Source organism: Cyclopterus lumpus, chromosome 10, assembly GCF_009769545.1.
Source record: "Cyclopterus lumpus isolate fCycLum1 chromosome 10, fCycLum1.pri, whole genome shotgun sequence".
Lineage (NCBI taxonomy): Eukaryota > Metazoa > Chordata > Actinopteri > Perciformes > Cyclopteridae > Cyclopterus > Cyclopterus lumpus.
The window spans coordinates 9,888,858-9,903,967 of NC_046975.1; the positions used below are offsets into that span (position 1 = coordinate 9,888,858).

General features: G+C 40.8%; 2 protein-coding genes across 3 annotated transcripts; both read right to left on the reverse strand.

The window, feature by feature from the left end:
• Positions 1-7,679: 7,679 nt before the first annotated feature.
• On the reverse strand, positions 7,680-8,762 carry LOC117737424 (gap junction alpha-3 protein-like). Its single transcript, XM_034543382.1, has one exon. It carries the CDS (start codon positions 8,760-8,762, stop codon positions 7,680-7,682), a length of 1,083 nt encoding a protein of 360 aa, XP_034399273.1.
• A 1,610-nt stretch (positions 8,763-10,372) lies between these two features.
• Positions 10,373-14,453, reverse strand: cx31.7 (connexin 31.7). Of its 2 annotated transcripts, none has more exons than XM_034543458.1 (2): positions 14,313-14,453; positions 10,373-13,504 (listed from the first exon to the last, which is right to left on the reverse strand). In XM_034543458.1, exon 2 carries the CDS (start codon positions 13,488-13,490, stop codon positions 12,663-12,665), a length of 828 nt encoding a protein of 275 aa, XP_034399349.1. In that variant the 5' UTR covers positions 13,491-13,504; positions 14,313-14,453; the 3' UTR covers positions 10,373-12,662. The 2 variants fall into 2 exon arrangements, with proteins under 2 accessions (XP_034399349.1, XP_034399350.1); XM_034543459.1 differs by lacking the exon at positions 14,313-14,453 and adding an exon at positions 13,716-13,836.
• Between the last annotated feature and the right edge of the window lie 657 nt (positions 14,454-15,110).

Below are 15,110 nucleotides of genomic sequence, written 5' to 3' on the forward strand. Positions count from 1 at the left end.
TGTTAAGGTAATTGTGTTTCACATGTTCAGCATCAGTTTTATTAGTTTTGGTGCAGTTTTTTTAGCCCATGATACACTCTCTCTCTCTCTCTCTCTCTCTCTCTCTCTCTCTCTCTCTCTCTCTCTCTCTCTCTCTCTATATATATATATATATATATATATATATATATATATACATATATATACATATATACATATATATATATATATATATATATACATATATACATATACATATATACATATACATATACTAAATGTGCGTAATGGCATATCAGTTTACTCAAGATTTGTGGATTTATATTGACAGTCTCTACAGTGGCTAATTAACCCCTTTGGTCTGTAACCCATTTCATTTTAGCATTGTGATTACTGAAATAATGTAGGGTTAATATTATTATACACACACCATCCGAATCAGAGTCAGAAACTGTTTATTGCCCATATGTTTTGCACATAAAATAAATTGGACTTGGTGATTGGTGCATGCCACAAAACACAGTGCAAAAACATAAGAATTAATTAAAAGTAATTAACATAGTGTGGGAAGGTACCCACACTATGCCAGCCTGGTGTAAATTATGCATATTGGAGAATGTGTTTCAATGCTACAGACTAAAATCAGAAAAGAGCCCAGCCTTCCCTATCCAATCAGATCTTCTACCACTCGAGGGACAACATCGTATATGAATGGTGTGAACATAAACACAATATTAGTGGTGTGTGTCATTCTTTTTAGGCAAAGTCTGACTATTCCCAGAACTGGAGGCAGATGCAGGATCCCAATGTCACAGAAATGGGTCATTTGTTTTTTCCTAAAAATTTATGAAACTGAAATTAAAGATAATTTATGAGAACAAATATCCACTTTTTATTTCATACCACGTTGGTTTGAACATGTGCAACATGGTTCAGCTTGAAATGAATGCGACTCAATATTCTCAGGACTTGGTGGGAATCACCAGAAGCCCTACGTCACAATTCACGAGTCTTTTTGCGATAAGCTCAGTATTGCGAAAACACAGTATATTTTTTATACTTTTTTTCCAACTGCGAATATACAGTTTTTTAATATCTGTTTTTGAGACAAAGTTTCCACTCGGTTCATCTCACTTCAACCGTTTTTATTTCAGCATAGTGTTCATTTTGGCAGTTTTTTTATTAAACATTTTTCACATTTTAGTAATTTTCATCCTTCATAGTTTTCGTCGACAACACAAATCCTTTTAGTGCAGTTTTAGACACTAAAAAGTAATTCAATGTTAATCAACTTTTTGTCATTACGGTTTGTCAAAACGTTCTCTCTTTGTTACTTTTTTTTGTTAAGTCTTAGTCTTGTGTCAAATGTTCTTTTTCAGCAGATTATATTGAATATTTCAGTATTGCTATCTATTCGAGCCAACACAATAATATTGTTGGATTATTCAAATGTATTTCACATGAGATTTGATCTTACTATTATCCTACTATTATTGATGAAAACTCAAGTTGAATGATTACGAAGCACTGTGGGGATGGTATTGTCCAGGTGATGAGCGGTGCCTGGTTTCTTCCAGACAGGACGCTTGACATTCAGGCCAAAGAGTTCAATCTTTGTTTCATCAGAACAGAGAATTGTTTCTTATGGTCTGAGAGTCCTTCAGGCAAACTCCAGGCGGGCTGTCACAGGCTTTTTACTGAGGAGTGGCTGCCGTCTGGCCACTCTGCCAAACAGGTCTGCTTCGTCTTCACAGAGCAATGCTGGAGATCTGTCAGAGTGACCATCCAGTTCCTGGTCACCTCCCTGGCCATTCTCCCTCGATTGCCTGGCCAACTCTAGGAAGAGTCTTGGTGGTTCCGAACGTCTTCCATTTATGGATGATGGAGGCCACTGTGCTCATTGGCAGGGGTTGGCTGGCCATAGGGGATACGGGTAGGCCGACGGGGTTGGGCTGGTCCAATACCGGCCCACCTACATCCCCAACCGGCCCTGACATCGCCGGCCCCGACTATATTCTCTGCAAAATACCGGTCAGCGAAAAATTTGCCTCATTCGCCAACAAATTCACCCGACGCCGAGTTGCGAAAGCCAATCAGCGTTGAGACGCTCCGCCCGTCATCACTGACGTCGTGGCGTTGGTGAATCAAACTGGCTGCTGCTACTCTTGTAGCTCTGCTAGCGGCAGTTATCCAGACAGAGTCGGTGAAATTCACCAAGCTGTGTGAGCCACGCCCCTTCATTTTTGAGCTTGAGACAAAATAATGTTAGGTGTATTTTCCCAAGTAGGCCACTGACTGATACATGCGATGCATTGAGTGGGCAGCGCGCCGTGTATCGAGTGGGCCGGTCTGACAGTAACCCCCGGGCCACGTTTCCCCCAGTCCACTCCTGCTCATTGGGACCTTCGATGCTGCAGAGATCTTTCTGTACATTTCCCCAGCTCTGTGCCTCATCTACTAACAATTCCTTGGACTCCATGTCTTGGTTTGTGCAGTGCCTTATATAGACATGGGTGTGCCTTTCCAAATCATCCCCAATCAACTGAATTTACCACAGGTGGACTCCAATTAAGTTGTAGAAACATCTCAAGGATGATCAGTGGAAACAGGATGGATTTAAACAAATGAATGAAGGCTTTAACATAACAACATGTCTAAAAAGTTAAATGCTTTGAACACTTTCCAGATGCACTGAACACAGGGAAAACTATATATCAGTATTAGTTTGATAAAAGGCTTTCGTTGTCTGATTTTTATTTAAACTGTTTGTTGTGTTGTTCTGATGCGCTTTTATCTGCCACTCTGGTAGATAAAAGCATCAATGGATGACATCTGAGAAGAAGAGGAACATTATCCAGACCAACTGAGTCCACATCTTCTCTGTGCTGAAGGATCATTTTTCTAATTTTTGGCTGCGTTGTGAAAGCATACAACAAATTAAAATTCGAGGGACAACACAGTGGCTTGAGCTTTAGGATGAACTTCTTGAAAATGATTATTTCCCGAAGAATGTCAGTTTTATGTTTTATGTAATCCTGAATCAAAGGATTGAACAGTATTTGTATGCAAGTTCAGTCTTTGTGTGCCCATCTTTGTCATAGATAAATAGGTTTATTATAGTGTTCATCCCAGAAGCAAATGTATCTGTCACTGCAGCACCATCTGACATGCAATTATAACACAATGCTAAAGTAAAAATTATTGAAATTGATTCCCTGATTAATCCTTTCAAAGCAGAATTCACATCAAGACTTTTCATAGATGTCCAGCTTTTTTTAGATATATGATAAAGTATATTGAGAATAAAGTCTACTGGGAGGAAAGTTCTTAAGAAACCTCTTGACTTCTGCATCATAATATGAATAAAAAGAAAAGGCAGATGCTGGCGTGCCATAATGCTGATTTTTTGCATCAGAAACCATTTGGCCATCTGATTTCAGTTTGTTCCCTTCCGAGTTTCTTCTTAATATTTTGCATTTTGTTGTTGTGCAGTCAGCACTGAGTTTAACTCGGCTGGTGTGCTGATGAGGTGACAGGCCTGCAAGCAATCAAGCTGATTCAGTCAGCAAACATCAGAGGCCTCGTTTGCCTTTCGGACGATATTTCCAAAGCCTGCCCTTGCAGCAACTTTGTGTTGCTGTTGCTGCAAGGGCAGGCTTTGCTTCTGGCTCTTTGTCATTTAGCCTACATTAGCATGTCGGGTTTATAGTGTGAGTGTGATACAAATAAAAACAGGCCAGAGAGTGCTGAACTTATGAGTCAGGCATTAAATACAACAAGAATGTAATGATTTTATTATGTGGGCCCTGCTTATCCTAAAATGTGTTTCATATTAGGTACAGACTCCTCGAATGAAAATGTTCGAAGTGAAAAGAAATAGGCGGATATCAAGTAATAAATCAAAATAAATGTTTACTTATTGTTATTTCTGCATTACATGGATACCCTTTGCCCAGCAGATGGCATAACCAGCAGACATAACCCTCAGAGGAGCAGCAAGTCTGTGTTTAATAAGAGGAAAGAGAGAGGGCAGTAGAGTACAGTTAGAATAACTCATGTGGGCATTTATGTCCAACACATAACCAAGTTGGCGCTTTATTGTAATAGTCTGTGTTGGTATTTCCCATGTAACTCAGCTCAGGTGCTTTTATGGCTTTAGCACTTGTAGAGTTGTAATGGTTTTTATATACTTGCACATGTAAATAGGAAAGTCCATGTTTTAAATTAATACATAAGAAATATATGATAATCAATAAGGGATATTATGAAGAATATTCTGAAGGAATGTGTTTGGGAAACATGGGAGAAAAGTCACTGTCACTGTATAAGTATGTTACTGTAAAGGTATAATCACTGAATAAGTATTATTGTAACTGTATGCTGATTGTTTTATGTTTTATAGTTATCATAACTATAAAGATGACTCAGGTATGAATGGAATGTATTAATTCAAGGAGGCGTAGTCAAAGTAGTGGTCTCCCTAAGAGACTGGAAGAGAGGCATTTATTTTGAAGGAGCCCATCTTACTGTTTAGGGCCGAAAGGGAAGAGATAAGGGAAGTAGCATTGTGGTTTATTGCTTAGAGAAGTCCGCCTCCTTGTACTGATAGGCAAATAGCATGCTGTGTAGTTGAGGTATATGCATGCATACCTGATACTAACCAATGGAGAAGCTTTATGCTCAGTGTATGGATTGTACTTAACCTTTCGAAACTCTGTAAGGCGTGGCATTTGTCCTCTCACGTGAAGGCGGTAGACAGTTAACTATTTTAACAGATTTTGATTCATATAAATCGTTATTATAGCCTGTGGACCCAACGACACGTGAGCGCGCCCGGCTGGGACAGAAATATATGCTTATGATCCTTATTCTTTTATTAAATACTTTATATTTTAAATTACTGGTCTCAGGACATCTTTAAAAGCCCGGGAAGCTCAGAATTTCGGTTGAATTTAACACACTGAAGAAACAACTTCCTCAAACGTTAAATATTCTTTACAGTATACATTTAAAAAGTATAGACATGCAGTATATCATTGTTGTCCAGCTGTTTCATGAATATCTGCGAGTTTAAAAGTGTCCTCAGTCTGGACTCTCTTGATTCGGCTTCAATTAATGATACTGCATAATATAAATAAATATAGCTTTAGTTAGTTAAGCCCCATATACTATAAAATCATAACTGACATTTCAAGTTTTATTTGTGTTTGTTTGTGGAGGTGCTGTGCTGCTGTATTCATTTGTGTATTGTATACTGTGTTTGTAGAAAATTATACCATAATCTATTTTGCGGATAGTTTTGTAATGTAAGGTAATTGGAGGGCTTTCTAATGAGCCAAGCTACACATGTTTCCTTTAGGGTTATGTGTGCATTTTTTTCCCCTAACTCTATATTGCTAATTCAATAATGCATTTGGTTGGCTTTGTGAAAATGATTAATTAAGGTTTAAATTAGGGAACACATCTTACACTGTTTTATTAATGACACAATTAATTTAACCAGTTCAAACGTGTTAACTAACTTTATTGTATATTGAGTGTTGCAATGTGTTCTCTAAGTCACGGGGTGGACACAAAGAAAACACTGATATATTAATAACAGAACGTGCAGGCCCTCTCCCCACCAGGCTGCTTTGAGATCACCATTCTTGTAGAGTTGAGTGTCAGAGTGAGGATGCTGCTATTAATTTCACTTGCAGAGCCACGTAATAGAAAAAAGCTACCATTGATCAAAAACATGGCAGTTTTATAGAAAAAAAACCTACCTCATGTCATCTAATGCTAACATATCACATACTTGCATTGTGTGATTCAGTCAAAGTAAAAAAAACTTTTATTTTACGACGCTCTGATGCAACTAGAATTCCAAAAGCTGGCCCGACACTAAAAGGATTTCATTTCAAAGTGCTGGATGTACAGCTATACTCATAAGTCATATCAATTCATCTGTCAACATTTTATAATCCCTTTTCTTTAAAGATGATCACTTTATTACATCTTGAGATGATGTATGTTTTAAAATAACGGTAACCATCATGTTTTAATACCGTTTTAACGAGGTGGAACATTTCTTTAGAATTATAGACTATTCTGGTTCACTTTATGGAGCCATACACTACAAATAACACTCCGGACAGTTTTGTCTGGGAGATCTGTCATACGTCGTTTTCTGGCACCACAACACACTTAAAGTACGGAATAGTATGTCCAGACTACACTCACACATATCTCAACACATCCTTAAACTTCAGCTGAAAGAGTCATTTATTCAGTTTTAATACAAAGTGCAGTAAAAATGCCATTTGTTCTTCCCATGACACATTACAGCAGTGACAGAAAATGATGGATGTGCGAGTCAAAAGCTATCGAGCCGCTTCCTCGTCATGAGCATGCTATGTCCTTCATTACAAGGTTTCCATACCGGTGGGTGCCTGTGTGCCGCGTTCTCCCGGCACACACGTGTGTGTAAGATGTGCATGTGTGAGATATGCATAAGCAAAGACAAACACAACATGTTTATTCCCGCTCAAGCACGTCCGTAGTGAACAGGTTGACATGTTTGTGGGTGGATACTGATGACTCAAAGTACACCTGGTCGATTCTAATTTCAGACATCCAGTGTTTCAAAAAAATAAATATTCAGATGCATAGCTACAAAATATAAGTATATATATATATATATATATATATATATATATATATATATATATATATATATATATATATATATATATATGATACTGAAACTAAATATGAACTATAGCCTTGTTTCCACTCCGGAAGGGATCTAGTTTTTGAGAAATCTGAAATTAGATTCCATTTTCATGATAAAGATTTGAGATTGCAAACACACTGCTTCCTTTGCAAATTTAAGACAGATTTATTTTCAAGCAGTTTTACAAATATGTTTGTAAAAAATATGGTTGTCGCCAAAGTGCTTTACAGAAAACTAACGGCACAAACACGGATATACACACGGATAAACATAACAATGTGCTTAGAATGATCTACTTGCTGGCTGTCGCGATAAAAAGAGGCAGTACAAATGTGAGGACTCCTGAGAACACTGCAATTTATTTTTGGGCGCCTCCTGGAATTAGGTACAGCTTTTCTAGCGTCCAATGTGTTGTCGGGTATTGCGCAACGTTTCACTTCAAGTCTAAGCAAGTGAACTATGCTAAATGGAGACCTCAACACAGTTAAAGGAAGTTAAATTTAACTATTTGCCCTTTCGGATTTCCTCGAATGAGGTCAAGCCAGAGCTGAAGCAGTTTCTATTCCCAAAGTTTGGACAACTTCATACGCAGAAGTGAAGGCTCATTCACATTCATATGAAACCTGAGCAAACTGTCTTTCTGTCCATTTGTTTTGATTTCCTGGGTGATAATAGTGAGCAGTGGAGACGTTGCCTAGTAGTGATATGGTGTTATACCAATAATGCTACTATCTAACGTGAATTCCAATTCAGTTTTTCAAAAGAAAAGCCAGCGATGGGACACTTCTCAGTGGAGCAGAACTTCCTTGACGAAGTCTAAGCTCATTGGATATGTGACTCTTGACCCCCAGTCTTACTGTACAACTGCACTCTCTGTGTGCCCGTCTTAAAGAGGGGAGTCAGTTCAGCATGTATGCATGCTTCCAAAACGACATTTGATCCCCTCACAGCAATTTAAGACACCCTCAGAGAAACATAAGACCCCTTATATCTGCAGATCGTCTATTCTAGTCTTGTTGTTGCTGTGTTTGGCAGTGCGGCCTGGCCTGGCCTGCGTAGGTGACCCAGGGGCTGACCCCGCTCCCTTCTTTCCTTTTAGGTCACATTCCTCTGGCATGCTGCTGCTCCTTTCCACCGCCAGGTTGTCCTTATTCTGTTTGTAGGCCGCCTTGCTGTGGTAGGGGTGGAAGGACGAGTCTGTGCCCTCAGACAGAGGGGAGAGGTCGTAGCTGGGTACAGGCGGGTAGGCCGGCTGAACTTGGTGGAAGTAGTCGTCGTAACTCGGCGCATACGGCACCGCGGCCTCTTTGGGCTCAATGGGGAGACTCGCAGGGCGCCGATGACGTCTCCTGAAGGTGATGCCCTGGCGACACTTGGTGAAGCCCAGGTGGTAGATCTCAACAAGGTTGAGGAGCAGAGACACGCTAGCCACTCCCAGCATGAAGACGATGAAGATGGTTTTCTCTGTGGGACGTGAGATGTAGCAGTTTACCACATTGGGGCAGGGCGACCTGTCACATGTGTACATGGGCTTCAGCTCAAAGCCATACAAGAGATACTGAGCCACGATGAAACCCACCTCGAACAGGGTTTTAAAGACCACATTGAATACATATGTGCGCAAGAGCTCCCCCTGCAGGCGCACTCGACCCTTCTCGTCTCTCACCAGAACCTTCTTGTGCTTACCACTCACAATAAGGCCCTGCTTGTCTGAATGATGTGCCAGTTCCCTCAGCCTGTCCTTCTCTTTATGCTTGTCCTCCATGCGCACCAGGTGGACGATGTGTCCCAGGTAGATCAACGTAGGCGTGGACACAAAGATGATCTGCAGCACCCAAAAGCGGACGTGGGAGATGGGGAAAGTGATGTCGTAGCACACGTTCTCACAACCGGGCTGCTTGGTGTCGCAGGTGAAGCCCGACAGCTCGTCGCTCCACACCTTCTCGGTCGCCGCACTCAGGACCAGGATGCGGAAGATGAACAGGACGGTGAGCCACACCTTCCCCACCACAGTGGAGTGCTCCTGGGCTTTTTCTAGAAGCTTTCCCAGCAGGTTCCAGTCCCCCATGGCTGTGTGAGCTCAGATCTGGGACTGGAGATACATAAAAAGCTCAAAAATAGTTTCTCAGTTTGATTTGTGACTGGTGTAATAATACTTATCCAGTGGTTAAAGTAAGCTTCAAGGTTGCCCGATGACTCCAAATGCTCTAAAACATCCCACTAAGTTCAACAGAGCTCAGACTAAACAAGTCTCTGAGGAGCCACACGGCTATCCGAGTGGACAACTGGGCGACTGAGCAGGTAGTGGCCTTTTACACGTGGACACAGACAGGATTATATTTACTTTAGGAGGGTATTTTTGGCAAGTGCAGACAGGGGGGAAGGCACTTTCCAGTCATGATTATGTGGTTCCTGGCCGGCACGGCTCAGGCCCCAGCAACATGAGCCACACAGAAGGTGAAATCAAACACCAGGCAGTGGAAGTGCAACTAGAAACAGTGGAATCATATCGGTACCATCCTGTAATGCATCAGTTCATATATATATATATCTTCTGATGACTGTAGTGTACAGTAGCAGGACATCACATTAATGTTATGCTACTGCGAGGGATTCATTTATTCTGATTATTGCTGAAATGTGTTGGGTTGCAATTTTAAACAAACCTATGCTTTCAATATCAAACCGCTCCGCCTATGTAATCCCCAATGACAAAAGATAATGACATGATGGACATTAGAAAAGTTTAAATAGGTATGTCTAACTCCGAACATTGTGTTCACACAAAAGACAACAGACGAGAGCCTGTGGTCACAACATCCACCCCCGAGTAGGGCTTCTGAACTTTAACTGCGGAAAGTACCACAATCAACAAAGGTTTTACTTCACAAACAGAGAAGTCACATTTACTGGATAAACCCACCTTTGTCAGCTTGTGCATCTGCTGCAGTGAAGCCCTCCGCGTCTTCGAGGGTCCATGAGGCTGACAGGCTGATCTTTGGGCCCCCAGCAATGCCCTTGAATGGACAGGAAATGTGGACTTCTGCTGGAAACAACCTCTGTTCCACACCGACAGACCCACCACACCGACAGACCCACCGACTCAGTCTTCTGTTTCCACACACGGATCAGGCAGGAATCCGGATCCAGGCCTCGGGGTCTCCCACTGACCACAACACACACAAAACCTGCTGGACACACACACTCTCGTCCATGTCCGGCCTGCCCTCCCTCCAACGCCCCCTCCCCACTGTGGTTAAATTTGGCACAGGGTACACTCTCTAATGTAAACTGTTAAAGCCCCTCTACTCGCTTGTTTCAGCGAGTGACAGGGCAGCTGGCCAATGATGCTGTCCGCTAGGTCTGTCTGGCCACAAGTGGTCTAAAAATAGCACACGGGTCTCTCCTATCATGGGGGGCATGATTTGGAGATGAGTAGCCATTTGCATCCTCGAGTTACAAAGAAGTGACAGGAGGAAAAAAAGTTATCAGTAATGAGATGAGCCCCAGGATCTAAGTATTAAAATGGAAAACACTTTAAATATAACTACTCAGGTTACTATCATTTAACAAATATATATATATATATATATATATATATATATATATATATATATATATATTATCCATTTAGTTTACAAACTCGTCATATGTTTGCTAAATAACTTAAAATAATGTCAAATTATCAGGCACTGTATTTCAGTATATTACATAATATACACATATAATATACATTATCTGGGTTGTTCACCAGGGTGAGAATTCATTTATGTACATTTAGGCATAAATATCGACATCCGGGTTTTTGTATGCACTACAATGTGTATAACTGTATAATAGAACCGTTGTACAAACAGATACCAGCGTATGGGACATGACATTTACATAAACAGAGAGATACTGAATAATATTATACAGGGTACTAATGAGGAAAGAACGTGCAACCGCCTCTGTTAAAAAGTAGGGGTCAACCGTAAACATTTTTCATAGACAAAAAAAGATCACTTCAAACAGAAGCTACAATAAAGTAAGTAGGCAGTACTTCCAATTGAATACAAAGACATACAGTAGGTACAGTACTGAGTGGTTGAGTGAAATAAACTCTCGCTCTGTCCACCATTCTGACTACTGTTGACTTTACATAATTAATAGGTCAGTAGTAAATATATGTTTGAGTAACAATTGTGTTTTCAAATTAATTTAGTTTGGAATGATAATATCCAATGACAGCTGTTAGAATATTTCCATAGCACTCTCCAAAGTTGGATGACAATTAAAGCTGCAGTGGTAATGTTGACAATAATTTAAAATGTAGTTTTTTGTCTTTGTTGCTTACTTGTAGGTAAATTGTAGTTCAAAGTCACATTTTATTCTTTTGGGTATTCTTTGTCATTGGAACTTAGTTTTCATTTGAGTAAAATCTTTGTTAACTTTCTCAGTTTCATAATACTGGCATGTATTCTTCTGAATGATATTTCTCCTGCAACTTGCTGTACTTATTTCATATAATCTACTGATAATATTTATAACTGGACATAACAGACTTCTTTATATATTACTGAGGTCTTCTGCTGAATTCAGCCATGTTTCACTCAGCAGATCTACCAGTGATACACGTTTTTAAACTGCATCGTTCAGGCAGAAGAGCATTATCATTATCTTATATCATTATTGTATTTATAAATGTGGAGCAGATGTTGTCCGGGTGAACTTTTCTCTGTGTGCGCCGCGGCAAGCGGGAGAGTAAACAGTTTTTTGACCTCAAAGAATTTTGTTTATGAAAGGCTAAGGCCAGAAAAATATGGACTAAAGCATCATATTTCTTCTATGTTGTGAACCTTCTTTCAACAATATTAGACTTTTGGACTTTACAACGCTGTGCAGTTATTGAAAATGTTTGGATCACACGAGTCTGAAAACTCTGCAGTCACCACTTTTATGATATAATGAGCTGATTTCACCATAATTTCTTGTCGGCCATAATTCTTTGGATTCACGTTGTTATAATTTAGCCATGACATAAAAGGGGCTAAACGAATACTTATCATCTCAATCTTTGTCCACTTAACACTGTGCAGCTGTCTGCTTCACAGAGTCACACAACCGAGACTGTCTGATACAATCTGACATACCATGTTGGCTTGAAGGGCATTTATTCACATAACTTCCCTTTGCATCCGTGCTTTGAATCAGACTGGAATTACATATGGAACTTATTACCTGGTTTGCTTTCTATCCAGGATTGTAATCTCTACTGTAAAATGTGCGGCTTTAAAAGGACCACACTGGTGTTTTAGCACATATTTGCTGAATCATCGGAAATCATGCATATTACTACAAAGCATATTTTAAAGAGCAGAATTTGTTTGTCTTTATTGTTTTTGTACCTCCCGGACAACGGCCCAAAAGCTACATTATTGATGCGCGCTAACGCGACTGAAATGATGATTGAGACTGGATGCGAGTGTCTGGATGTCATCCAAGAATCATGTTATATAATGCCAAATAAAATTAATAAAACCTTTTTCAAATCAATGTTTGCTTTAAGGGCACAATTTCCAAACACAAGTTGTAAATACAACTGTGTTGGACTCTATAAAAATCTATAGTCTGAACCGTATTATCAAGCTATAATAATGACATAACTTTGACAAAGAATTATGACGGTTTGATGCTCACACGGATATAGCTTCATCAGCTCAAGATGGCAAGTTGCTTCGCTTGAAAACCAAATAATTCAAATCCAATGAAAACCACTAAAATGAGCCTCTAATGAAGTCAACATGGTCTAAAACATGCAACAACCCTGGCACGGTCCTTTACCTTCACTAGTTTAGACAAGTTCTAACAGCAACTGAATGACATATAAATAGATGGTTTAGATGTGTACACAATAAGTGACATTAACGATCCATGGACATGTGGGAATGCTGTGGATTAGTTTAAAGGAAACGGGAGCGGCAGCATTTCAGAAAGCAGAACACCTTTCACTCTTCTCAGTTGGGCTCTTTTTGGTCACAGTGAACTTAGACTTGAGAGACTGGTCTGCTATCAGCTGATTGATTTCATTTAGCTTATAAGTAGACCATCTTTGACTTATCCAAGCTCCTTTGGACTCTTCCTCAGAGCCTTGAAAGCCCCGTTTACAGGCCCTGCCTATGAGGTACACCACCTCGGCCAGGTTCAGCAACACACACAGCCCAGACACCGCCAGCATGAACACGGTGAATATGGTCTTTTCTGTCGGTCTGGAGACAAAGCAGTCCACTGTGTTGGGGCACGGGTACGAGTCACACTTTACCAAGCGCACCATCTTGAAGCCAGGATAGAGCAGGTAGAAAATGTACAGGAAAGCCACCTCGAAGGCGATTCTGAAGATGATACTGATCATGTATGTCCACCACAGGGCTCCGGTGATCTGAAACTTCTGGTTCTTGATGCGCTCCAGCTCCTTGGGACTGCTGCGGCCCGTCCTCTTCAGGATCTTCTTGTCGATGTGGCGCCTGTGGGCCACATGCATGGCAACCAGCAGGGCCGGGGTGGAGACCAGGATGAGCTGCAGCGCCCACAGGCGGATGTGCGAGATGGGGAAGAACTGGTCGTAACAGACGCTGTTGCAGCCGGGCTGCTGGGTGTTGCAGATGAAGCCGGACTTCTCATCTCCCCAGACGCTTTCCGCAGCGACCACCAGGACCAGGATACGGAAGATGAAGATGACGGAGAGCCAAACGCGTCCGATGCCGGTCGAGTGCCTGTTTACGCCACTGATCACGGCATAAAAGGAGCCCCAGTTCATTTTCGACTCCAGGTCTGCGAGAAAATAAAGGTTACATTTACCATTAAAGGTTACATGGATGACGACGAAGCTACATCTCTAGATTAAGGTCCACTGTTCAAACCAAATTATAATGTATATCAACATTTGAGGACACCTTTTCAAAGGATCTGTTTAAATAGCGTGGTTATTGTTGTCGTCCAGTAAAAAGTGTAACTGTTGCAACAGTAGTTTGTAGAGGTTTACCAGGCTCAGCCAGCGGCGCAAACGGCGTGAGCAGCGCCGGGTCCAAAGATGACCATGTCGCGGTGTGGACCGAGCATCCAGCTGGCAGAGTGAGGAACACCAGAACAGAATAGCCCGGCAGCAAGTTGGCCATTTAAGAGCCGGGGTGACGGCTTAACATCGCACCCAGTCACAAGACGCAAACCGGACGCCAATTACGAAACATTGTCGGCGCCACGTGATTCGCTCACCCTGTATTAATACTGTACTCCCAAACTGACCTACAGCCCAGTTGCAGACAGACTGACAAACTGCCAGCAAATTTCTCCAAGGAACAAGCAAGACATCCATCTCATGAGAATTTTTCTTCTTTTTTTTTTTAAGGCAACTGAGAGAGCTCTATTGTTTGTAAGAAAGGCGACACAATTCACCAGAATAAATACTTGAAATGATGACACTTACAAAGCTAATTCATTAAAATAATATGACCATAAATAGTAATGAAAATGCATTTGTCGAATCAAGTGAATGGGGCATGTCAGCCGTCACACACACAATCTGCCCTCATTGCACGAGGAATGTTAGTATAACACAGAAATTAATGAGAGAACATTTTACCTTCAGCTGTGGTGGTACACAAAAATGTGTACAGACAAGAAATGAATTAAAAGTGGTTTTTTTTTAGCAAGCCAGAAGGCTGGATTGAGAACCATGAATTTGGAAAATGCTAATCATTCCTCCGCCACGAGCCAGTGCCCTGCACCGTAGCGGTCACATGCTCCGATATAAACCATTTACATACAATGGTGGCCTTTATGGGGCCGCAACAAGACTCTTTACAATTCAGATCAAACGCCTCGATTTCCGCCTACCGCAAAAGAAAGAATCTGTGTGGACACAAAAGACCTCAGCCGGCCACATTATGTATTGTGCTTGGCAGGGAAGAAGGAAGCTCTGACCTGAGGCGGTCATTCACAGCTCAGTCACTAACAGATTTGCAGATTCATCCAGAAAATACATATGCAAAAAAAACTATGAAGTAGAAAATGAAAGCCAGTCTTAAAGATGCAATCATTTGTATACACACACACACTTTAATTAAACCAGTCCTCTGATTTGTTCAAGCAAATTGTTGTAACATAACCATATCTCAAATGTAAATGCTGCTATACTGTAAAATAAGCAAATATATTGTGATTATAACCATGAAACTAAAATAACTTTAAATAATGTCGTGTGCCAGTGGCTCATGATAACTCATTAAATTGGCTAAAGCAGGCACAGACACATTTTTCGTGATGAATATCCAGTCATTAAAGCTTACTTTGCGGTTATGACTTTGCCTTCTGCTATAAAAACACACAAGCTCAGGTTCAGAATCTGAATAAATATTTTGATGTCAACTGAGATTGCACA